Source organism: Candidozyma auris, chromosome 1 (genome assembly GCF_003013715.1).
Source record: "Candidozyma auris chromosome 1, complete sequence".
NCBI lineage: Eukaryota > Fungi > Ascomycota > Pichiomycetes > Serinales > Metschnikowiaceae > Candidozyma > Candidozyma auris.
The window spans coordinates 3,036,129-3,061,143 of record NC_072812.1 but is presented as its reverse complement, the minus strand read 5'-3'; the positions used below and the strand labels follow the sequence as shown (position 1 = coordinate 3,061,143).

The 25,015-nt window shown below is 45.4% G+C and overlaps 10 protein-coding genes across 10 annotated transcripts; 7 read left to right on the top strand and 3 right to left on the bottom strand. All coding sequences in view use genetic code 12, as the record gives it.

The window, feature by feature from the left end:
• Nucleotides 1-1,539: 1,539 nt before the first annotated feature.
• CJI96_0001404 (sugar porter family MFS transporter) lies at nucleotides 1,540-3,198 on the top strand (the record flags this gene model as incomplete). The annotated part of the gene is made up of 1 exon (XM_029033093.2): nucleotides 1,540-3,198. One exon carries the CDS (start codon nucleotides 1,540-1,542, stop codon nucleotides 3,196-3,198), a length of 1,659 nt encoding a protein of 552 aa, XP_028893408.2.
• Nucleotides 3,199-4,158: 960 nt separating this feature from the next.
• Nucleotides 4,159-5,901, top strand: CJI96_0001403 (sugar porter family MFS transporter; the record flags this gene model as incomplete). The annotated part of the gene is made up of 1 exon (XM_029033092.2): nucleotides 4,159-5,901. One exon carries the CDS (start codon nucleotides 4,159-4,161, stop codon nucleotides 5,899-5,901), a length of 1,743 nt encoding a protein of 580 aa, XP_028893407.2.
• Nucleotides 5,902-7,798: 1,897 nt separating this feature from the next.
• Nucleotides 7,799-9,424, top strand: CJI96_0001402 (sugar porter family MFS transporter; the record flags this gene model as incomplete). Its single annotated transcript, XM_029033091.1, has 1 exon — nucleotides 7,799-9,424. One exon carries the CDS (start codon nucleotides 7,799-7,801, stop codon nucleotides 9,422-9,424), a length of 1,626 nt encoding a protein of 541 aa, XP_028893406.1.
• Nucleotides 9,425-10,416: 992 nt separating this feature from the next.
• Nucleotides 10,417-11,076, top strand: TIM23 (protein transporter TIM23; the record flags this gene model as incomplete). Its single annotated transcript, XM_029033090.2, has 1 exon — nucleotides 10,417-11,076. One exon carries the CDS (start codon nucleotides 10,417-10,419, stop codon nucleotides 11,074-11,076), a length of 660 nt encoding a protein of 219 aa, XP_028893405.2.
• A 274-nt stretch (nucleotides 11,077-11,350) lies between these two features.
• SMM1 (tRNA-dihydrouridine(20) synthase (NAD(+))) lies at nucleotides 11,351-12,454 on the bottom strand (the record flags this gene model as incomplete). Its single annotated transcript, XM_029033089.2, has 1 exon — nucleotides 11,351-12,454. The coding sequence occupies one exon, from the start codon at nucleotides 12,452-12,454 to the stop codon at nucleotides 11,351-11,353; it is 1,104 nt and encodes a 367-aa protein (XP_028893404.2).
• A 2,848-nt stretch (nucleotides 12,455-15,302) lies between these two features.
• On the top strand, nucleotides 15,303-16,334 carry CJI96_0001399 (uncharacterized protein; the record flags this gene model as incomplete). Its single annotated transcript, XM_029033088.2, has 1 exon — nucleotides 15,303-16,334. One exon carries the CDS (start codon nucleotides 15,303-15,305, stop codon nucleotides 16,332-16,334), a length of 1,032 nt encoding a protein of 343 aa, XP_028893403.2.
• Nucleotides 16,335-18,147: 1,813 nt separating this feature from the next.
• CJI96_0001398 (uncharacterized protein) lies at nucleotides 18,148-19,533 on the top strand (the record flags this gene model as incomplete). Its single annotated transcript, XM_029033087.2, has 1 exon — nucleotides 18,148-19,533. One exon carries the CDS (start codon nucleotides 18,148-18,150, stop codon nucleotides 19,531-19,533), a length of 1,386 nt encoding a protein of 461 aa, XP_028893402.2.
• A 374-nt stretch (nucleotides 19,534-19,907) lies between these two features.
• CJI96_0001397 (uncharacterized protein) lies at nucleotides 19,908-20,150 on the bottom strand (the record flags this gene model as incomplete). The annotated part of the gene is made up of 1 exon (XM_029033086.1): nucleotides 19,908-20,150. One exon carries the CDS (start codon nucleotides 20,148-20,150, stop codon nucleotides 19,908-19,910), a length of 243 nt encoding a protein of 80 aa, XP_028893401.1.
• A 393-nt stretch (nucleotides 20,151-20,543) lies between these two features.
• Nucleotides 20,544-21,446, bottom strand: MTW1 (MIND complex subunit MTW1; the record flags this gene model as incomplete). Its single annotated transcript, XM_029033085.1, has 1 exon — nucleotides 20,544-21,446. One exon carries the CDS (start codon nucleotides 21,444-21,446, stop codon nucleotides 20,544-20,546), a length of 903 nt encoding a protein of 300 aa, XP_028893400.1.
• Nucleotides 21,447-22,288: 842 nt separating this feature from the next.
• On the top strand, nucleotides 22,289-24,772 carry CJI96_0001395 (protein phosphatase regulator GIP4; the record flags this gene model as incomplete). The annotated part of the gene is made up of 1 exon (XM_029033084.2): nucleotides 22,289-24,772. One exon carries the CDS (start codon nucleotides 22,289-22,291, stop codon nucleotides 24,770-24,772), a length of 2,484 nt encoding a protein of 827 aa, XP_028893399.1.
• Nucleotides 24,773-25,015: the final 243 nt, after the last annotated feature.

The window sequence follows — 25,015 nt, the reverse complement described above, 5'->3', positions numbered from 1 at the left end:
TTCCCAAAAAAAAGGGTTCAAGGTTTGGGCTCTGGGAGGTTCAAAACGTAAGTTGTTGCTGAGCTTTTTTTCCGTCTAGTTGAGCTTCAATGTTTTCTCTCTCGTATTTTCCCTAGATCATCTGCGTTAGTCCGCGACACCTGCGCACTGGTGAGTATTGAGGTGGAATTGGAAGTAGATTTACACTGTTCGTCGATTTGGCATTCTTGATTTTGAACGGTTATGTCTAAACTCATCGTCATCACTAGGATTTCTGTCGTTGGTGTATTGAGTATTAGTATATCTCCTTGAGTGCTGGAGTAATGGTCCGCGACGAATTCTTGGAGTACTATCACGCTCGCTAAGCTTAGTAACATGTACCGACAAAGCACGAAAGAGAAAGTTTGCACAATGAAGAACCTTTAGAGACTGCGATTACATGGGGTGACAAAAAAAAATTCTGTCTGTACCTCATTTTTAAAGATGTGCCCACCAATTTCCGGAGCATTTGACGACAATGTCGCAGGTCCCACTGGAAGGAATCGAGTCAAAATGGCTGGTGAGGAATATAACATTCTTGGAAGAGAGTTATGGCTACTTCGTTTATCAGAAAATTAACGTTGTCATCGATGTTGCACTATTGGATGTACGGTGGAGATAACAGGTTGTAGGCTGGTCCCTGCCGCTGACACAGCGACGACATTTTTGCAGCCATGGGGTCGCCCTCATTATCCACCCATAACTCAAAGTAGAGTTTTAAGTGCTCCGACGCTTTGAGTAAATCCATGTAACGTCTTCTTCATTCACTATGCTACTGCATTTTCATGGTACGAGGTTACTGAAAAACGACACATGAATTAGCATCAGAGAAACCAATAGCTCCCTCAAGTGGCAAAATCATCAAGTGTTATCAACTTTCCTGAGTTCGTTCACCTCGTTTGAAAGTCTGCGTCTTTTGCTACAATTCTAGCCACCACACAAACATCCAACCATTCTTTCATCACATTGATGGAACGCAAGCATCAAATTCCGTGATTGACAATAAGGTTTTTTCTTACTCCCACTCGCTAAGAAATTTCCTCCGCCAACACGCTTTCTTCTCCACGTATACATGACCGCCGGCATCTAATGGAGCATTTCTTGACCCATCCAGCCCAACTGAGGGAGCAGAAATGGACATCGGAGAAACGCTATAACTAATTCAAAAAAGAAGGTGAACGAAATCTTTTGTTTCAGATGAATCGGTGTATGTACATCCCTTGTGAACCTCTGTCCGATTCCCCAGTGGCATACCAGAGTCCTAAGAAAACTGAACCCGCTGTCTGCAGTTCACTTGGAAGTACCATTGCGTAACAACCACATTCACGAAGCCCGAGACGTCAAGAAAAGACGTCTTCCAAAATTTATTTTGCTACTTTTTCCTGATGTTTCTTTCTTTATGTGTCTCTTGGCGCTGTCTATTTGTTGTTTCGTGGGGGTGTGGGGACACTTTCGGCGATGTTCTCTTGACCATATAAATGGCTGCAAAATGTCCATCAACACTGCCCGAATAGCAACAAGATGTCCGAAACCGAATCCAAGACTTCTCAGATTTCAGAGGAGGTACCCAAGTTTCTCAAACTACGTGGCGAAAGACTCAATACTGCGATCACCTCTTTATGTGGCGTGGGTTTTTTTCTTTTCGGGTATGATCAGGGTGTAATGGGATCGCTTCTTACACTTCCCACCTTCAGAGCTCGCTTCCCTGAAATGGATACTGTTTCCAACGAGGAACAGAGTTATGCTATCTGGCAAGGGTGGGTCATTGGCTGCTATGCAGTGGGTTGTTTGGTAGGTGCTCTCTGTACGATGTATCTTGGTGATAAGTTTGGCAGAGTCAAGATGATTTTCTGGGGATGTGTTATAATTATTATTGGTGGCGTCTTACAGGCAGCAGCGATGAATACTGACTTTTTGATCGTGGCTAGGGTCATATCTGGTGTGGGTAACGGGTTACTCACTGCCACGGTGCCTCTTTACGCTGCCGAGTGTTCGAAAGCCGCAAGCAGAGGAAAATCGCTTTGTATTCATGGATCCTTGATTACCTTTGGAATTGCCGTTTCATATTGGATAGACTTTGCTTTTTACTTCACAGAGCAGTTTGGTGAAGTTTCATGGAGATTTCCCATTGCATTCCAACTTATCTTCCCACTTGGAATTGCTTGTTTTGGAACTACGTTCCCCGAGTCTCCCAGATGGCTTATGGGTCAAACCAGAGCTGAGGAAGCTTCCAGGGTATTTGCCTCCTTGTACGACAAAACTCCAAATGACCCTTTTGTGCAACGGCTAATTGAGGACATCTCTCAGAGTTTAGATGCTGAAAAGAAAGCAGGTGGTAATAAGTTCAGCGTAAAGGCACTTCTCAAACAAGGGAAGCATAAAAACTTCCAAAGAGTCAATTTGGCGGGCTGGTCTCAAACCATGCAGCAGATCTGCGGCATCAATTTGATCACCTACTATGCTGGTACCATATTTGAGGAGTATATCGGCATGGACGCTTTAGAATCACGTATTTTGGCTGCCTGCAACGGTACTGAGTACTTTTTGGCGTCCCTCATTCCTATATTCATCATTGAAAGGGTTGGAAGAAGAAAGCTATTTATATTCGGTACCGCTGGCCAGTGCTTAAGTATGTTGTTGCTTTATGTTTGTATGGAGGTTGCCCATAGAGGCAATGATGGGGGTTCCATTGGTGCTGCGGTCATGTTGTTCGCCTTTAACTCCTTCTTCGGGATGTCCCTTTTGTCGCTCACCTGGTTATACCCACCTGAGGTATCTTCGTTGGAGGTCAGAGCTCCCACCACTGCCATCTCCACTGCCTGCAATTGGGGTTTCAATTTCATGGTGGTGATGATAACTCCAATCTGCTTCAACTCAATAGACCATCACACGTATCTTATTTTCTTTGCTATTAACTTCCTCATGGTGCCTGTGTTCTACTTCCTATACCCAGAGACTAAGGGTAGGTCTTTGGAAGAGATGGACTTGATCTTTGCGGAGACATCAGCCTGGAAGCCATGGCAATGTGTGAAGGTTGCTGCTACAATGCCATACTTTCACGAACGAGTCGATACTGAAAGCATTAAAGAGGAGAAACCTGCAATTGATCATCACTCGAACAACATGGTTTCACATGATGAGGAATTGAAGGGTGACAACAATGATCAGCGGGAAAAATAAATGTACAATATATGGGGTCAAAACTGTATATCTTGTCTAGTCCGAAGATTGTCTCTGAATACCCTACAATTTTTTCCTATGTGTTCGTACCCACGGCTTCCCCACAATGTAACGAAACAGCTCCCCCACAATGGCGCGAAAGAGATGCCCCTCTCTTGATAGAATTTTCTACGTCATCCCACACATGGTATACACATTATTGCCAAGTAGAACGGAGGGGCTCACAAGCCCCGCTGGACTCTCTTGACTATCCTCTGATCATAGTCGACCATGATGACTTGCGAAGAAGAGCCTGTAAATTTTGTAAAGTAACACGAATGGCTGCAAAATGAGTATGAATTCTTGATCGTCGAGATACATCTCAGTTAGGATACAACCTCACTGCCAAAGACTTGAGAAATTGATTTTGGTCTACGTACTAAGAAAAGTCCTCTCATGTACTGTCGAGAAAAGAAGAAGAGTTCATAGTGACTTTCTTGGGACATGACAAGATAGAGTACTTTTCTTGGACGTACACGCAAAATTCCATTCACAACAAATCAAGCTGAAGCTTTTAAAAGCCTATTAACATCTATTCTTCAAGCACCATAGTTCCCAATAAGATTAATTGGTTGAGCAAATTTTTAAAGCACCCACCCTTGATTTATCCGACAATCTGCACTATTATCCAAGGTTGCCGAAGCGATGCTTCATGCATGGCATCCCCATTATATACCGTATTATCAGCACTTGGCCAGGACCCTGATTGTTGACTGCCATGAAAACATGCGCCAAAAAAAGTCTTCTACATTTTATCAAAAGATGATCCCAGACAGTATCAAGTACGGCTACGTCACCTGTTGACTTGGCATTGCAAGCTGTGAGGTCGCCGAGGAATGTCGTCTCAAATTTTTGCAATCGGTCCGGGGTATAAATGAGCATACATAGCCAGGTCCAAAAACACCATACTTAATATTCATGATGCATGAAATTGGGTCTTCAGTTTCTAATAAATCTAGAGAAGAAGTTCCTACTTACTTGAAATGCAAGGGTGATAGACTTAACCAAGCCATTGTTGGTTTGTGTGGTGTCGGATTTTTCCTATTTGGTTACGACCAGGGCGTCATGGGCTCACTTCTAACCCTTCCTACTTTTCGAGCTCGATTTCCTGAGATTGATACAGTGTCTAATCCTGAGGAGAGCTATGCTGTCATGCAAGGGACCACTATCGGCCTCTATGCTGTCGGATGTTTGGTTGGTGCGCTCTCTACAATGTACATTGGTGATATGTTTGGTAGGGTGAAGTTGATTTTCTGGGGATGTGTGGTGATCATCATTGGAGGTGTTTTACAAGCTGCTGCCACTGGAACCATCTTTTTGATTGTTGCACGTATTATATCAGGCGTGGGCAATGGTATACTTACCGCTACAGTTCCTCTATACGCCGCTGAGTGCTCTAAAGCCAGCAGTAGAGGTAAGTCACTATGCATCCAAGGTGCCTTGATTACCCTTGGTATCTGTGTTTCCTACTGGATTGACTTCGCCTTCTACTTTACAGAACAATTCGGTGAGGTTTCGTGGAGATTCCCCATCGCGTTTCAGCTTATCTTTCCACTCGGAATCACCTTTTTTGGCTACAGCTTCCCAGAGTCTCCAAGATGGCTCGTTGGCCAGAAACGATACGAAGAAGCTGCTAGTGTATTTGCTGCATTGTACGACACCGTTCCCAGTGACGAGTTTGTTCAAAATCTCATTGCTGATATCAAGGCTTCTTTGCGTGCTGAACAATCTGCTGGTGGAGGCTCTAGCTTCAACCTTCGTGCTCTTTTCAAACAAGGTGAACGTAAGAATTTTCAGAGAGTTAATCTTGCCGGCTGGTCTCAGGTTATGCAGCAGATTTGTGGCATTAATTTGATTGCATACTATGCTGGTACTATTTTTGAAGAATACATTGGCCAGGGTCCAATGGAGTCGAGGCTATTGGCTGCATGCAATGGTCTTGAGTTCTTTCTTGCCTCACTCATCCCTATCTGGGTCATTGAAAGAGTAGGAAGAAGACCTCTTTTTTTGTTTGGTTCAGCTGGGTGCTGTTTAAGTATGCTTTTCCTTACTGTTTCCATGGAAATGGCCCACCAAGGTCATGACGGAGGTCAGATCGGTGCCGCATTTTTGTTGTTTGCATTCAACACCTTCTTCGGGATGTCTCTCTTGTCACTTACTTGGTTGTACCCTCCTGAGGTTTCCTCTTTGGAAGTCAGAGCACCAACGACTGCTATATCCACCGCCTGTAATTGGGGGTTCAATTTCCTTGTCGTCATGATCACATCGATTTGTTTCAACAGAATTGACCACTATACGTACCTTATCTTCGCCGGTATCAACTTCTGCATGATTCCAGTCTTCTACTTCTTGTACCCGGAGACCAAGGGTAGATCGTTGGAGGAAGTCGATTTGATCTTTGCGCAGACACCTTCATGGAAGCCCTGGAAGGCAGTCGAAATTGCTCGAAAGCTTCCACTTCGTCATGAAACAGCTGCTACAGATCTTGAAAACCTCAAGCTTTATGATGACAAGCCTTATAGTGATACGGATGAAAACAGCACAGAGGCAGTGCGTGAAAATCACAGGGAAGGACGTCTATTGAAGCAGGATGCTGATGAAAAGCATGCCGCTGAGGAAGAGTGTGAAACGATCAAGAAGCCAGAGACTAGTGAAAGAAACTAAACTCACTCCAATTTCAAATTCAGATTAGTCCTGTCAGAGTCAAATGGACAGATGTATAGAGAAAATATCCTATACCCCTAAACAGGGAATTTTTCCCAATTATAGAAAACAGATCCTGGCAATACATTGTAGTAAAGCCACATGTTGCACGATGCCAAAAAGGTCGGAACTTGAGACTTAGTGATAGCCCATTCGGACACTCATGGCGCCAGAGATCAGACTCAAATGGAGGTATCAGAGAAAGAATAGACTGCCACTGGTTTTGGGCAAATTTGCATGAGAGATTTACGTTGCTAACTTCCTTATCTCTACAAAACACTGGACTCTATATTGCCTGATACAGAGTTCCGAACTCGCGTGTTTCAGACAGCAAAATAAAGATAATTGGTGGTTTCTATGGAGGAACCCAGGCAGTGTCACGAATAAAGAAATTCACTCACAATGACTAAAATCCACTCAGCTAATCTCCAACCCGAACTACTATTGCCGACTGAAGTCCCCAAGTAGTTTTACAACATAAATTTGAAGCGGCCAAAACACACGGACTTTGATTCTGCAAATCGAGCCACCTCCTACTTGCGGCTTATGGCACGTACATTTCACGGCTTGTTTCCATGATTTTAGTCGCCTTGCTTCATGTACAAATATAAGCTTAAGGGAAACAATATTAGGTGTGAGCCACAACATGTGAATAACAAACACAATGCTTCTTCACTTATCTGCACCTTGATTCACTGGAACAAAAACAAATTTGAACAAGCAACTATTGCCGTCGACCTCATGACTCAGGGTGTAAGGTCATGAGCTTCGGAACACAAACTCGCTTTACGGACTGCCACAGAAGTGGCGGTGATGCGCAAGAACAATAGAAGGCACTAGCCACGACCTCAAAAATATCATTGAGCAGGTTATCTCTGTGGCTAGAGACGAAATGAGAGTTTGTCGTCCATGTAAACTTCCGCCGTTTGATGACGTCACTTACGACCATCTTTTTGCAGCGTAAAATCCTTTGAAGTAAGATCAGTGGTTGAACTACATTATAGAAGTTCTCTTTTGAAATGGGTGCGCCTCGTGCGTCCAGAAGGTCTCAGTCACTCTTGCTCCCGAACAGCAGCAACCTTCTCAAGAACACAGAGCGTAATGCTTGTTTACGCCAGTCAAAGCTTAGACTACCGATGTGTCGGCTACCCTAAGCCGAAGTATCATTGTGTTCTGAACAATTTCTTGGACAATGCGACTCTCGTTCCTTTTGCCGCTCCCACCACCTAAGACGTGGACGTTGCCCAGGCCTCGTAAAGGCTGCCATCTGCCAAACATCAAATCGCTGAGTCCTTGGCGGGCTGTAAATCGACCTCGAAACTTAGTCATAATCAGGCACAGCAACAAGTCACCTAAACCATTAACCCCAAAGCTCGATGCAACCTGCCGTTTTGGGTGCACGGCAAAACCCACCACACATGAGCATCTGCATCCGGGGATCTTTCAACACTCCGGGAATCTCGCCATTCCGTCCGCGGGGGTAGCAAGTCAATAGCGGGGTGCGGCGATGGATTGCATTGCAAACGCGATTTTATGGTGTCGTCTGGCATAAAGCTAAAAACCTCTCTCAAAAGGTTCTTTCGTTTATGCCGGTGTCTGTATACAAAGGGGTGCACACGGCATACAACCTAATATCGACAAGCATCTTATGTCATTTTGCGCCAGTCCCACCACAAACACGGGTGGGTCACCTTCGGAAATATTGAAGCCGCTGGACGCTCCCCCACATAAAATATTCGAGCAGACCCCATATTTCTCGAGAGTGCGGCGTTACCCATCCAGACACTCCATGCAATTGTCTCGAATGTATATATAGCACCCCAACCTTCCTTGTTGTAGTCTTGTCTCTCATTCCATCATGACCGAAGTCAGCTCGATCACCAGCAGCAAGGATCGCGATGTGCCCACGTACATGGGTCTCAAGGGCTCCAAGCTCAATACTGCAATCACCACGCTATGTGGTGTTGGTTTCCTCTTGTTCGGTTACGACCAGGGCGTCATGGGGTCGCTTCTAACATTAAAATCATTCAGAGATACGTTCCCTGGAATCGACACCGTTGAGAACGACGACTTACATCATTCCACCATTCAAGGTGTCACCGTGGGTATTTACGAAGTTGGGTGTCTCACGGGTGCTCTCTCCACCATGTACTTGGGTGACAAGTATGGTCGTTTATGGATGATTTTCTCCGGCTGTGTGATCATGATCATTGGAGCTATTTTGCAGACGGCCTCTACGGGTGTTGCGTTTTTGATCGTGGCGAGAATCATTTCAGGGTTGGGCAATGGGTTGCTTACCGCAACGGTTCCTCTATACGCAGCTGAGTGCTCAAAAGCAAAAAGTCGAGGTAAGTCCCTTTGTATCCATGGTTCATTGATCACATTCGGTATTTGTATTTCGTACTGGATCGATTTTGCTTTCTACTTCACAGAAAAGTTCGGCGAGGTGTCCTGGAGATTCCCCATCGCCTTCCAGCTTGTGTTTCCTCTCTCTATGGTGGCCCTCATTTGGAAATTCCCTGAATCGCCTAGATGGCTCATGGGTCAGTCTCGGCCAGAGGACGCCGCAAAGGTTTTTGCCTCTTTGTACGATAAGTCCCCAGACCACCCTTTCATCAAGCAGTTGATTGAGGATATCAGGGTGTCCTTGCACGCAGAAGAGAAGGTGGGCGGTAACAAGTTCAGTCTTAAAAATCTTATGAAACAAGGAGATCGCAAAAACTTCCATAGAGTGAACTTGGCAGCGTGGTCTCAGGTGATGCAGCAAATCTGTGGTATCAACTTGATTACCTACTACGCTGGTACCATTTTTGAAAGTTACATAGGTATGGAGCCCTTGGAGCTGAGAATCTTGGCTGCTTGTAATGGTACTGAGTACTTTTTGGCTTCACTTATCCCAATCTTTGTTATCGAGAAAGTTGGAAGAAGGAAGTTGTTTTTGTTTGGTACAATTGGGCAGTGCTTAACCATGCTTTTCCTTTACGTTTCCATGGAGATGGCGAAGCAAAACAAGCCTGGTGCTCCAATTGGTGCCGCGGTTTTGTTGTTTGTGTTCAACACTTTCTTCGGGATGTCCCTCTTGTCGCTCACCTGGTTATACCCACCTGAGGTATCTTCGTTGGAGGTCAGAGCACCAACTACAGCTATTTCCACAGCCTGCAATTGGGGTTTCAACTTTATGGTGGTGATGATTACACCCATTAGTTTCAACAGTATTGATCACCACACATACCTTATTTTCTTTGGTATTAACTTCTGCATGATACCAGTTTTCTACTTCTTGTACCCAGAGACAAAGGGAAGATCTTTGGAGGAGGTCGATTTGATTTTCGCAGAGACTCCAACCTGGAAGCCCTGGAAGGCCGTCCATATTGCTGCAACCATGCCATTCCTTCACGAGGAAGACAAAACCTCCGATATGGAGAAATTTAAAGGAAGCTTTGAGCTTGTGGAGAATGGTGACGACTCGTCTAAAAACACGTAGATTCTCATATAATAATCGAAATTCATGTCGAAGGTGTTGTAGATTCCGATCCTTGGTCTTTACTGATAATAAGAATTGATGATTTTGCCATCGGTAAGTCATTATTAACGAAAGATAATTGTTGCGGACGTCTAGACATAAATTGCAATCTGAATTAGAAGATAAGACGCAATGAAATTTCCATGCAAAAGACCTCTAAGAAATCTGAAGATACTGTCTGTCCTCCTGTTTGAATCTGAAGCAGAAACCTAAGCCTTGTATGATTTTGTTGGTCGAAGTAGGTATGATACAGAATTGTACAATCACATATCGCTCTTTGGCAATGATTTTTCACAGTTGTACTGGAATAATGGCACCGAATAGAGATGGTGGCAATAAATCTTTCATATATTACCTGGGGAGTTATAAGAGGGAGAAGGTGATGTGTACAATCAACCATTAAAAACAATTCTGTTGACGTTTCAGGCCATGGTGAGCCTTTCAGACTACATAGGTGATGAAACTTCTGTAAGTTATCACATTCAGCCTCTTGAGGACAGAGTTCTGCCATGAAAGACATTCTTCATTAGGCGAGTATTCCTCCTATTCGACATCAATCCCTTGAATCGGCTTTGACCTCCACTGCAAACAACGAGAAGCAGTTACGGCTTTATATCGAGATTTTGCCGCCATTACAATATTTGTTCTCTTCTCATTTCCTGCTAAGTGGTCTACTGCAGTGAGGGCGCATTGCCCTCAATAAGGTGATGGCGAGTGATTATAGCAGAGAGCTATTCAAAAACAAATTTCTACAGTAAAATGCCTGAAGCAACAAATCCGAAATCCACTCAAATAGTCAAATAACCATTTCCGCATATTTCATCAACTTTTTCCCCTACTTCCGTATTTTATTCTTCCTATTGTTTCGCACTCGTACCTCCTGGTGAAAAAAAAAGTCACATCGAAAATCAACCTCACCTATTTGAATTCGAACACCTTACACTAGAACCAACATGTCTTGGCTTTTTGGCTCGCTGCTGGCGCCAGCACCTGCTCAAGTGAAAGAGGCTAACCTGGCCGACCCGGCGGCTGCCCGTCTCGACAAAAACGGCGTTCCCCAAACTGAAATCGACAGAACGTCGAGCTTTCTTCAGTCGCCATACTTCGCCGAGGCTGCTAAACTTCACCCTTTGGCCGGTTTAGATAAGGGTGTTGAATACTTGGACCTCGAAGAAGACAGACTTACAGAGTTGGAGGGTGCTCAAGGTGTCATTGCCCTGAGAGACTGGAAGGACGACTTGTGTTACGGCACCGGTACAGTGTATCTTTTGGGGCTCGGGATTGGTGGTGCCTACGGTCTCCAAGAGGGTTTGCTGAAGATGCCTGCCGACTCGCCTCCAAAGTTGAAACTCAACACTGTTTTGAACCACATCACCAAGAGAGGTCCCTTTTTGGGCAACACTGCCGGTTGCTTGGCCATGGGCTACAACATTGTCGATGCTTTGCTCGACCACTGGAGAGGCAAGCACGATGACTTGAACTCTTTGACCTCGGGGGCGATCTCGGGGGCGTTGTTGCGTTGCGCGCTGGGAGTGAAGCCCATGGCGTATTCGGCGGCAATGATGACGGGCGCTGCGGGTGCCTGGTGTGCCTTGAGAAGGGTTTTGCAATGAAGCATGTTGATAGACTCTGCTGATCTCCAGGATGGAGGTTTGCTGCAGAAAGCGTAATGACCAGTCGTTGTATATAGTAATCGACTACACGATGAATGTATTGTAGGCGATCTTGGAAAGATTATTGGAGGACAAGAATGTCAAGGGCGAGGCATTACAATTATGCTTTGGAAATACAGAGTTTGAAGGAGTAGCTACGTTTCGATTTGGTAACCCAGTTATTTGCCTGTTGCTTGGCCGTATACTAATCTATAAATACCTTCCATAGAAGTCGCTAACCTGCCACCGCTTCGATTTTCGTTCTCTTTTCCACGAATTCGGGTTCAGTAGTCATCTTCCTCTTCAGCTCAAACTGTCTCATGAATTCATCTTTGTTCATGGCAACGGCTTTCTGCATTGTCCTCACGAATAAAAGATCACCTTCTGCACCCACACCCTCGATGATCCTCAAGAAGTCCTCATTAGTCTTCACCTTACATATGTCCTTGTATATCTGCGACCTTCCCGGTATTTGGTTTAATAAGATGTACTTGCTGTTGCTAGCATGGTTCTTGTATGCGATGCAGAGGGACAAAAACTCCTTGGTGACTTCTTTCCAAGGTAAAGGCACTGGTGCGAATACAGTGGGGTTCGACTCGGCAGCTTCTGCTATCATACCTCCCACAGCATGATTGTTGATACTCTTTTGAAAGTTCTCGATCTCTTTCCTACACTGGAATCCGCCATTTATCACCAAAGAAACATTGTACTTCAGCACCACCTCGTAAATCTGACTGACAAAGATTCTTATGGGTGTGTCTCTATTGCGCATACTCCTGGTACGGCAGTGAACTGTCAAGTTGGCGATTCCAGTCTTGCAAATCTTCTCCACGAGATCCAAGGTGGGCTTGGGATCAGCAGGGTCTAGAAGCCTAATCTTAGCACTTATTGGCTTATTTTTCGGTTTGCCCACTTCCTCCACAAGGTTCAAGAGGATCAGCGTAAGTAATTCTGGATTACTGAGTAAGGCTGCACCCATACCAGCATGCGTTGAGAATGGTTTGGGACAGCCACAGTTTAAGTCTATACCATCAACGTCGTCAATAACTTTTTTAGCTGCTTCCACTGCTATTTCAGGGTCAGCTGATCCCAACTGAAGAATCAAGCGGCCTTTTTCTTTGGCTCTGTCCGTGCGGAACACAACAGGCACCGATTTTCCAGGTTTTGGTGTTGGCACTTGGCCATTTCTTGCTTCCACAAAATCTATCGTCTTAAGATCCTCATTTTCGATTCGTATGCAGCTTCGTAGTTTCTTGTCGATGATTTCAGGAGACCAAACCAAGTCAGCGCCATGTTTAAGCGCCATGAGTCTGGTCGGGAGCTCTCCACTACGGACCATAGGAGCAAGACAAATTTTTCCAGTATAGTCAATCATCCTGGAATTAGAAAAACGGAAAGATGCGGGTTTAAGTGTTTTTATCCACCCCCCAAGCATGCAACTAAGAAGGTGCCTCGAAGCCTGATCGAATGGTGATGAGGACTGAACAAAGTCACGTGCTATAAGTCACGTTGATCGTCGGCGAACGTCTTGAGAGATATAATCTTGAATTAAATGAAATGGTTGATGTTCCTCATGACATCTTACTCAAAAATAAAGTGCATTGAGCTCGGTGGCGAGGTTCTTGCAACAGCTGGAGAACTGATACAGCGCTCTCAAAACTCCTAGCGGGCGGTCTGCAAATGAATAAGAAAATCTTCTAAAATTGCCCACATGATTAAGTAAAAATTTTTACTACTCAATCTGATAAGATTGAAATCGAAAGTAATGGACATTCAATGCGCTGGTCAAGATTGCGTGAGAGCCATTAGTGAGCTCGCCTCGCACCTGTATTGCAGCCATCCTTGACTACCAGACCAGCCAAAGGTAGACAGACAAAAAGTAAGCAGACGGAAATACCTATAAATGTGTTAGCTCAAATACTACGATGTTTTGGTGATAAATTTTATTTTTCTTTGAATTCTGTTTTTTGGCAGCCATGTTTGTAATCCACATTCTCATAACCAAGCCATTTATGCTTTAATAATACAAAATTATCACAGAACGCTTTGAAATCCCAGGCGACAAAAGAGAAGTGAATACGGAGTGTTAACGGCAAGTCAGACAAATTTTCAAGTGATAATCCGCTGAAATGACAAACCTTCTCTTCGATGACATTTAGCTTACTCTCGAGTTCGTCTACTCCATTGGACTCTAGACACTGGCGGCAACCAAACATGCCAATTCGCTTAACTCATGCTTCAAATCAAATATCAATGGCTATCCTAAGCAATTGAAGTCTCTATTAAAATTCAATCGTTCTTCGAAAGTGTTCAGCGAAGCGAAAGTAGAAGTGTCCGTTTTGCAGCCATATGAACAGCACCACCTACAGCCAAACGTCGCCCTCCAAACAAAATCAGCCACAAATACCCAATTCAAGCTTCAAATAAGGGTCACTAGGATTTTCCTTTATGGCTGTCCTACCCTGGTGGCAGATCCTAAAACCACCAACACTCTCCAAAGGCTATACTCAATTTTGCACCCAAACTAGCCATACAGAAAACATGCCGCATGTGCCACACCAATGGCCTAAGCCTACCCACTTAAAGCCAACTAAAGATTCAATACAAAGTATATCAATTGCCAAAAAAAATTCTCCTCGAGATCTGTCTTTGTTGTAAGATTCTCGACGGGCCGGACTCCACACTACGGTTTCCCTCTACGTCTGTCGCTCGTCACACAAAAGCGATTTCAGTGACCACTACCTGAAACTGCCCTCTTACATCTTTTTTGGCGCCACCGACCACTGGCCAATTCCGCGTTCGGCGATTGGCATAAAACGCCTGTGTCACACATTGTAGGCGTTGCCGTTGCAAATGGAAACGGGAACTGGGGGAAGCGGGAGATGGCTCAGGCGCGATTTGGGCCATTCACAGGGGAACTAGAGTAAGCAAAAAAACCCTTCAGAATGGAAACACTGCTGTGTGGACGTGTGCGTGTGTGCACGTGTGTGCAGTACAAGCTCTTCAAGTTTACTCCTCAGAAATCGCTGTAATTGCAGCTGGGAAACTGTAAAACTTGTGGGAAACTTGGAGGTTCTGCTGGGCCTGCCGATCTGCGTTGATCAGCTTCTATACCTGTTTGTTGTTACATTTTTCTCCCTGTTGCCCACATTCCCCCTGTAATCCTCTCTGCGCACCACGATAAGCTCTACACACACTGACACAAAGCATGGGGCATTCTCTGCTTGTGCTATGAGATGTACGGGTTTTGCCCGCTTCGGTCCCGGTTCTAAGCTCCCTTGTTCTCCGCAAATTCACCCATTTAGCTCGTTTACCTAAAGACGCCCTTTCCCAAAGGTTACACAATTGAAACAGAAAAGTGACCTCTGCGCATGCTAGCTAAAAGAAATGTTACTAGCTGCTTCCATGCAGAGCCTCCACTGGTCACACACAGGACACCGCGGGATGACTGATGCTTATCATGTTTTTTTTCTTAGTGCCGTTCTGCACACAGGGCACTGGGCTTATCGATGAGGCATTCGCTTCCATTTCAAACAATTGTGTTGAATGCAAAGAAATTGACCCGATTCGTTTCCTCAATTGCATTTGCACACCCAGAAATTTACCTGTGTCTGAACATTGACTTGGTCTGATTCTTGAAGACGGTATATCACCCATTTTGGTTGCCCTTGACCAATTCATGTGCTGCAGATGCCCGCTGTGGATACTGCAGACAGTATCCGGGGCATGCAGCGATCATGCGCTGTATAACGGTCACATCTCTCATTTCCATCTTCTGACTCGGATAGTCCGGCGATATCAAAGGATTGGAGAGGCCTAACAGAATTCCAAAAATGAACCGTTTTATCCGAGTCTTGATAATCTACATAAGAAAGATTGCCCTCTTATCAATAAAATTGAACTTGGTCCAGTGGACCTCCGAAGACGCACTCTGCAGTTTGGCGAATGCAACATGGAAAAGAAATTCAGAGAAAGAAATTCAACCATACAAAGAAATAGAAATAAGTGCAATCTTTTTTTTTATTTTTGTATACCTCTTCGTATATATAAACAGCGGTACACTCCCACCTTACATTTCTTCCTCATATTAGTAATTTCCCAGAGATACCTTTCAACCTCACTCACATTTGCATCCATTCCTATTTATATCATCACGACAACAAGTCTTTGAAACAAAACAAATAACTATGACCCTTTTGTACCAGCCCATTTCTAGAACCTTCGGGCAGAGAGACGGATGTCTTACTCCAAGCAACCACGAGGAGTCTCTTAAGCTCAAGAACAACTCCAACGCAAGCATAAAGACAACTTTGGGCTCCAATCACGAGATTCTTTCACCTCCAGCATCACCATATCAAAGACACGAGAATGCTTACACGGTAGCGCCTGCCACCCTGTCCTCGGGATGCGTGCCTAGAGCCCTGAAGGTGTACATGGACAACTCCAGGCCCTTCAAGCTTGAGAACTACAAGAGCTACGTGCTAACAGTGAGTCCATGGAACGACGTGAAAAACAACTACAAGGCCCGTCAAATGAATTTTTTGCGCCAGTACCAGGCGGTGTCGAAGGAGCAGCAGAACGCTCAGCTGTTAAGGTTGGCAGAGAAGCGCGCTGCTGCGGCGGTGACGAAGAAGAGACGTCTTGAAGTTAACAGGAGACACACCACGTCTGATTCGGACTCGGACGCTAGTGAGAAGGTGAGAACTCGCAGAATTGTCAGGGAGAACCTGGCTGCACTTTCTGAAATTGATATGGACAGCTCGAGACCACACCTGCCTTCTCCTAAGAAGAGGAAGGTGAAGAAGGAGCTGTCTTATGCTAGCTCGCCATTGGCAGCACAGCAGGCAGCTCTCATTGACGAGTCGATTCCAGACTACTCGCCAGACCCTGAGCTGACGCTCCCTAAGGGCAACAACCGCAGCCTCAAGATCGAATGGAAGGGCCAACCAATGGACTTGAGAAACGATCCTCAAGTTGATAAGTTGCATCCAGCTGAAGTGGTGTTGGCCTCAACCTTGCGTTTGCCTGCCAATGTTTACTTGGACTCTAAGAGACGTCTTTTCTTTGAGAAGGTCAACAGAATGCGCAACGACATGCCTTTCAGAAGGACAGACGCCCAGAAGGCGTGCCGCATTGATGTTAACAAGGCCAGCAGACTCTTTGCTGCGTTTGAGAAGGTCGGCTGGCTTGACGATAAGAACTTTGTGAAGTATCTTTAAGATTGATGGCGTATAGTGCTGTCGAAGCTAGAATGGAGCTAGAAGTTCAGGCGTCGCCTGTGTGTTGTTTATTTCTCGTTACATATTTCCCCTGTTGTTTTTCATTTTTATTTGTTGGTTTTTTGGTTGATTTTTTTTTGGTTTAATTGGTTTTAGCTTGGTTTGGGATAGAAGGATTTGGATTCTAACCAGTATATAGGTAAGGTTATGGATACTGTGTTATTGATATGGTGTAGTTTAACTGGGCCAAGCTTCAGGCATCGGGTCTTCTCCTCTGTCTGATTTAGGTAAATGATTCTCCATTTTGGTTGATATGCTCAAATGTTGTTGGGGCTCGTGGGGCTCGGGTTCCATGCAACGAAGGATGAAGGGTGGAGATGGCTATGCGGCTTTACAAAATGATAATAGAGAGAATACTCATGAGGCATACCTCGTGAGGAAGCTACTTAAGCCAGCTGACTTATCCCAAGGTTATCGTGCTCGTAAACGGCATAGTAATGTTCCTACTGCTGCAGTGACCATACCTGGTCACTCATCATCATTTAGACTTTGAAAAAGTCCAACTCTTCATTTACTGCTACAGCCAGAGTCATAATCTCGTCCCTTACTTGACAGCAACATCAATTGCTGCTCGAGCTAACACCCTCCGCAAATCCAGTAGATTTGCACTCCATAGCAATTCCGCAGCCATCAGCACGCCTCGTAACGAGCACTGACATCATTCGCAATGGAGACATCACCTCTTTTCGACGTACACGCAATCCGGCAATGACAACGGTTAACATAAAGCTGGTCCAAGTGTATCACCCTGTTTACATGGCCAGCAGATGAACTTCCCCAGAGTGAGTTTTAGGACACCACAGTAGATCCTTATCAGTACACCAGAGCACTAGCAATTTTCAGAAAATCGACCGTAATCCAATCCAAGGAAAAAGCATCGATCCAGTTTATACGTACGTTCCAAGGCACAACGGCTTTTTTTTTTTGCGCAGAATAGCAATCGTGGTCCGTGAGTGAGACATTTTGCAACCAACCAAGCGGCTGGAGAACACCCGATGCGGCAGCCACCAGCACCGGGAAGCACAGCGAAGGTTGAGACATTTAAAAAGATTGCAGAGATGAAAAGGAGAAGCTGCCATTGACCATGTGGCCCGATCAGCTTCTATAGTATAATCTTCTGTTTATCTAATTCCTCACTCTCCTCTCTAGCCCCCTTTGGTGTCTTAAAATTAGCTCTGGTTCCTCAATCCTTGGTTGAGTCTCCTGCACCCAGCCCGCCCTCTCCCTCATTCTCTCTGCTAGTAATATATCTGCAGATTGCCCAGCCCCAAGGGCTGGATGCAGTCGAGCGTCTCTTTGATGGAACTCTTAAGGCGGCCTCTACCAGCCGGTTTCCGCGAGCCGATTTCTTAGGTGCTACCACCACTCCCTCCCTCCGTTTGACGACAATTTTGACTTTTTACTGGCTCCCATCCCAATTTGGAACAACCCACAGCTTTTCCGCCGTTTGCCTTTGGAATCCCTTGACACAATTCCCCTCCTTGACTACACCCAAACACCAGCTCATAGTGACCTTTCTTCCCTGACTTTCTCGACCCACTCCAAGGACAAACTTCCCATTTTTTTTTTTCAAATACTCCGTTTTCTCTTCGATATTTTTAAGACGCTTCGCTAGTCACCTAATCATATCTTCCACACTCGCTTCCACACTCGCTTCTCAAACAAAGGTTGCAAAATAATACCCGCTTACTCCCACACCCCCAGCTACTCAGGAGTTATTGGCACCACTCAATTGCATTCCTCTTCAGCTCATATGTCCTACGAACGACACCCGCGTGTTTTATCGCAAAACTGCCCTCCAGACGGACCCCAGCAGTGGGAGTCCACCACCAATCTTGCTCTGAAGATGAGCGACTTTTACTTGCACACTCCCACAGTCAACCAGACCCCGTCCTTCCCCCAAACACCATTTGCGCAAGGTCCCCAGGTACGTTATGCTCAGAATCCACAGACCCCTGGGCTTACATCTCCAGCATCGCTTAGCACCCCGGGCTTTGTTCAGTCGACGCCCACTTCTGTTAGTCATTTTGCACTCAACACCATGGGGCCTGAACGGCCTCCTGATATGCTTACCAGGGATGCTGATTTCTCTCCCATGGCTCATCTGGGACTAGATATGTCTGGAGGGCTCAATATCGCTTATGGCGGTGAATTCCAATCTCTGCATCAGCACTCCACCTCGGTAGATACCATCCCCGAAGAAGAGTACTCGGGCGAAATGGCAAATATGCCCATGGCTGGCGGGATGCTGCCTAATGAGCAGCGGCATCAGCACTTCTCACAACAGATTGAGTTTGTCAAAACCGAACCCGTCGTGAAGCACAAGGAGTACCCGCCTCACGGCCAGCTATCGTTTGCTAAACCTGAATTAGTGATCAAACACGATGACTGTCTGCCAAACGACTCCCACCCATATGTGAAGCCCCCACTGTTTATTGAGCACGATGAGCATCTGCCTATTGGCAACGGCTCATCTCAGGGATTCATTCTGCACGATACTTCTCCTTTCACCCATAAGGAACTGCATTCTACTATCAGCGGTAACGAGCCCATTACCATCGAAGATCTTCTCAAGGACGATCCGTTCCCAGAGCTAGAAAAACCAAAAGCATTTGAGGAGGGGGACGATGACCTGCTATCGTCATTCTTTGATTTTGAGGACGATGCGCCAGTAAAGAAAACACCGTCAGCATCCAAGACCCGCTCGTCGAAAAACACGCCGACGAAGCCTCCTCGCCACAAGATCCCGACGTTCAGCGCTGTATCTGCCGAACAAAGTGGCTCTAAACACATTCGTAAGTGCAAATCATTTTCTCATCGATACTCCTCGCATAATACGGCTGGTCCGACGTTTTCATTCGAGGAGTGTTCCAACGAGTTTCATGTCACCGAGGGCAACTACGCTTTCCAGGATGAAACAGCTCGTCTCAGCATGCAATTGGGCCCTGGCTTGGCCCCAAAAAAGAACTCGAAATCCGCAGCGGCTAATGAAAACCACCACTTCCGCCCGGTGCTCAAGAAATCAAAAACCACATCTAATCTTTGTCTGCCTCGTTCTGGATGTCGCAGCCCCAAGTTATTGAAGAATATGGAGCAAGGGCTTGTGTCGTTCCAGGTTAAGTTGAAGAACCCAAAGTAATTCTGCTGCCTTGAGGCTACACTCCAATTTATGTTTTTGATAGTACTGAAAAAGTTAATACTAGGTTGCAATCACACCCGTGTAGAATATCCACTTTAAAAATTTGAAAATCTTAATATGTTGTAGAGCATTTTTGTGAGAGAATAGAAAAGGATCTTATCAGTTACAATACCAGGAACCCTCCACGGCTTAGTCCTTACAGACGATAACATAACACTCCTCAATAACGATACGCTGTTTCTCTTCAATTATCAAATATTCATCTCTACCACTCTACGTATCAATAGCAGTTCACTTTGCTTCTTCTATGCCATGTATTGAGCTATAAGTACATCGGACCCTAGCTGAGGGTCTCCACGACGCCCACCTGCGCCTTACAAATCCTTCTTTCTAGGAACATATTCCTCTTCCAAGACAACATCCTTTCTGAATTTCCTCTGGAACGAGAGCTGACCCTCATAGTTGTATGCAATGTATGCCATGGTGAGTGGCACAGCACCCATCCATATAGCGTTGAAGATGGCAGATCTGGGTCTGAAGCGGAAGTAATGGCCCATCTTCTCTCTGGCGGTGTTGAACCGCTGAAGATCGGGGTCTGGTCTCAAAGTGCCGGCCATTGTAACTTAAGGATTCTTGAAGCAAGAGGCTCTTTTACTTTTGATGCTCGCTAATTGGTTCACTGGGCGTGCGCGGCCCATAAATTGTGTGATGATCATATTCTAATAACATTTACATGGATCCAACTTGATCTGTTTCATGCCGTTACTAGCTACTGCCCTTCTAATTTTTTCGGAGTTGCCCTCTGATGAGCACGAGACGTAAACTGACTCCGCATTCGTACATAGTCCCGATCGCTCTACACGCACAATACCTTTGAGTCTGATGCCAAGTATCTGATCGGTGTTGCTATATAGTAAAGAGAGTTCCCAAGTAAAGCCCAATTTGACTTCTATATGGGCTCATTCAGGTAGTGAGTGTGGGTCTCACATGATAACTGGGAACCAGGGCCTTTAGTCAGTGCCCTTCGGAGTCTCGGCGACGGCAGAGTACAAGAACAGCCTGCTGCTCTCCTGCTCACCATCTTTGATGACGCCGCATTCGCTCAACAATTTGAGAGATTTATGATTCATGTAAACGTCCCGTAAAGAAGGAGTGAAGTGGCACTCGGACGAGCCATCAAAGTTACCACTTTTTAACTTTTGTTCCAATTTCAACGTCTGCTCTAGTAATGTGTCGGTCTGCCCAAGCAAATAGTACAAGTTCTCGTTCATGGGCTCCAAATGTTGGCGAAGCGTAGTCTTCTTTTCCGGAGAAAGCTGTGACTGCAGTCCCAGAGAGACTATTGCCGCTACACACGATCTGTAATGTTTGAGCGCCAGAACTAGCTTCGTCGCCTTCGCCTTTTGTAGCTGTAAAATCTTTCGTAGTGTGAGCTCGAGGTTTATCTTCTCCATTAATTGGCGAATCTCTTTATCTCTCAGGGGGTCATCTTGAACCAGCAAATTGAGACCCTTGTGATGCTTTAGTCTAACCCACCCTCCACTGACAAGGTCAGGAGGGATATAAAGAATATTCCGAAGGGTATAGAGCTCAAACTTGTCAAAAGCACGATCAACGTGCGATACTAGTAGTGTCTCCAATTCAGCGGTGCCCTTCTTGATATCTTCGAGCGGAAAAACACGTCTTCTGAACTCCGGATTTGTGGGTTCTTCGTCATCCAACATTATGTCAGAGTTATCCGTCGACTTGTTACGTAGTTCCTGGATCTGGCTCTCTCTTTTGCTTACGAGGAACCTGTCCAAGCCATCTAAACAATTATAAATGATGTGATTGACAGAATTGATAACTTCGTCTATTAATGTCAAGGGAGCAAACCCCAAGTGCTCTGTGAGTAGACGCTGCTGGGGATCCATTGTAGCTGGAAGTAAGTCATTTGATCAGGAATGATGGTTTGTTTACACCGAATGCGGTCACGTGAGATCATTGGCGTATATGAATTTTAGCCAGGCAAAAGAGGATATTTTGAAACAATAGGGCTTCTGCTTGGAAGCTTCTAAAAGTAGAGCCTAAAAGGAGGGCTCGAGTTCTTTTTTTGGTGTGTTGTGCTGTATTCGAATACCTCATAAATCTGCCATCGTGCTGTGCTGCGATAGTAGTTGGATCGCCAAGGAGATCGATCAATATCCCACCTTTTTTTTTGAACGATATTTACCCTTACATGTTGAAGGTACGCTTGAAAAAGGATTTTAAGCACATCTCCTTGACGCTTAGTCGTTGATTATGATCACGTCTACTTTCTTCGCATGGGGACCATACTGTCTGTCTACCAGCACATGCATTCTTCTTGACTTTTGCGCCACAAAATGATCACATCGACTCATCACCGCCAACTCAACACCAAATGACAGCTTACACAGCGGAAGCAAGATTTTCATTTTATGAAGCATACGTTTCTCTTAAAAAGCTGATTATTATCTTCAATTAAGTTTCACGTGCGCGATCACGTGTACGACTTTGCTGCCCCAGCCACGGCAAAAGTATCATTCAACAGTAGATAAGACGAATCCGATATCAGTATAACGACATTACTACATTTCAAACCTTCAGAACACTCTTCAAATCCCTCAGTATTTCAAACTACACGTCCTTTGGCAAATCCTACCTGGGTGCGAAATTAAGTCACATTTCATTCCAGGCACCAAACAAGCAACACCTTTGACCTGACCCAGCCAAGTATCGTCGCCCGCTACTATCTATGAAGTTTCAGCCGTTGTACTTTGGCTCCCTAGATGCTAGGACCATTCAGTACAAGTATGCAATCTACAAACTCCAAAGACTTGTTCAGGCCATAAGTGAGCTTCTTAACCGTGTGGAAACGTCCAGTGGAGAGATTGAGCATGTTGTCTTAGTTCACTACATCGTGCACTTGTCCAGCACGCTCTTTGCAATTAATGAGCAGAAGTTTGGGCCGAGGCTCGCGGCGCTAGAGAACTTCAAGCCGGTGAAAACCACCGCCATAGCTATATCACCCACTGTGACCCATGTGCCTTACGACTTCAAGGACGTGGAGGTGACGCCATTATCAGAGATGCCACTGCCTGACTCAACAATACAAGCGTTGAAAAGCTTGCGTTATACCGCTGAGAATTGCTTGGAGGGTTATCGGAAACGGTTGACAAATGCTGAAGGAGAGATAGGCAATGAAAACTTCTGTGACGACCTTGACAAGTTGATAGCGTCGATGATGAATCCTGCTGTTGATATCGACATCTCTCTTCAATTAGCGGAGATGCCTATACCTGCTTTTAATTTTCCTTTAGATAAAGAATACAGCGAGAGCTCAGATGGTATGGAGGCTCTGCTCATAGATATGGACCTTCACGTCTTGTTTGTTCTCACAAAGCTGATTCTGCTGATCATAAAGAGTCATAAAGTGCCACAGAATAAGTTTAAAGAGCTAAAAGCGGCGTCCAAACAAAATCAAGAGGCTCTTCTTAGAGCCATGCCACAGTCTGGGTACGCACTTCATAGAGTGTTAGTGTGGGCCCTTCGACTCAATGATTTGTACTCAATTGTTCGTCGGTTTGGTCGTCAAATTTACCTTTCCAATTATCAGCACTTGCATGACCCCAAGTTCCTTTCACACATGCCTAACGTGAACGCATTTAAGACCCAAATCTTGAAAAGCGTAGATGAGCTATTCACAACGGCTAAGAAGAATGGTGTGCTAGTTGCAACTATAACGAGATTTATTCGTCTAAGTACAAGGGTAGAAATAACAGTCAAGCTAATTATTGAGTTTTTTGGTTTTATCGGCCAGAGCTTCACGTTGGTTGAAAATCTTGCAAAAGCACTTGACAGCTTGGGAAAATCGTGGCTAGCATGCGAACTCAATTTCAGGGTTGCTTACGGGCTACCCAAAAAGAACCTTTCATTAATAAATGATTATCTTGAGAGGGAGAAATTGGAGTTGTTGAGAAAACAGAACGAGAAAAACCTCAAGGACCTTGCTTTGCAAAAGGAAAGAGCAAATCTGGCAGCAGTTTCGCCTCCACCGAAGCAAAAGGCTACGGAACGTATGAAAAACTTAATGGCCCAAGCGGAAAGGCAAGAGTCTGCCAAGCCTGAGCTGTCAAAGTCTCAACCTCCTCGGCCTGCACTGCCATTGAAGAACTTACGTACCAAAACTTCTAGCCCGGTACTAAGACCAGCACACAGTGCCACTAGAGCATCGTCTCTAAACAGTGCTAACATACCGAACGTTAGAGCTTTTAATGGTACTGTTGGGAAGAGACCCTCGAGCCAATTATTTGAGACAGCGTCTATCAATTCGGTGGACTGTGCTACGCAAGGCTCCGGTGACACGGTCGACAAAAATGCTGCGGTGAACACCACAGCTTCTGGTAGAAGGAGATCGAACTCTCTGCCAATATCTTTCAACGCGGCAGCGGCAGCATTGGCTACGAATCATAATCAAGCGGACGTGAGCAAGGAATCCAAGACCAGCCTTCGATCACCTACCGGAAGCATTCGCAGGGCAGCAAACTTCTCTCGACAGAGCAATGCTCCTAATGTCACTTCACCGCTTGCATCAAAAACGGTGAAATTGACGACACTTGAAGAATCATCAGAGCCAGAGTCTGCTGTTCAAAAGTTAACAGCTCAACAGAAGTTTGCGCTTCATCTTAAGGAGGCAAGCAAGAACGGTCTTATTCACTCACAACAAAGGGAATCGCTTAGTAGTGTCGTCTTTGATCCGAACAATCCAAGCGCTACGAAGATTTACAGGCCAGCTGAAACAACTAAAAGCCCGCCACTTGCCAATGATAGTGCCCCTCGTGATGATGGGGCCCCAACAAGAGCGCAAGTCACCAAACAGAATACACAGAGGAATAGCATGGTCATCAAAGACTCTGCTATGCTTGAAGTGAAGCCTCGGGAAAGTGCCGAGTCTACCACCTCTACTCCTAACACGGTACTCTCTAATACCCCTACAAGGGACTCGGCGTCGAGCGCTGAGGGCGGAGTTGTTATTAAGAAAGTTCGTTTTACAGGAGTCCCTGAGTACTCTCCTGAGGAAGATGCACCCACCCGCTATTCTCGTAAACTCATGAAGAATTTTGCAATATTCAAGCAGCCGCTCATGTCCAGTCGCCATTCCCTGCTCAAGAGCAAGGACAGCATGTTAAAGAAGGAAGAAAGTTTTCTTTTAAAGCAACAGCAGGCTAGCCCAAGATAGCCCATAGTATCAATTTTCGCAGCCACCCGAGAAGCGTACTTTCTTTGTGCAGTGCGAAGATGAGGATAGTGCTCATCATCAAAAAGTGGAAAACTGCGTTTTAGATTCGCTGCCTAGATCCCACGTTTGCCCTTCCAAATACCTTTCACCCAAGAACTGCCGTCATGCCAGCTGAAGTCATTGATGCGGCATCTGGCGTTGCTGAACCAGCGAGAAAAAGAGGGCCCTTGCAAAAACCACAAA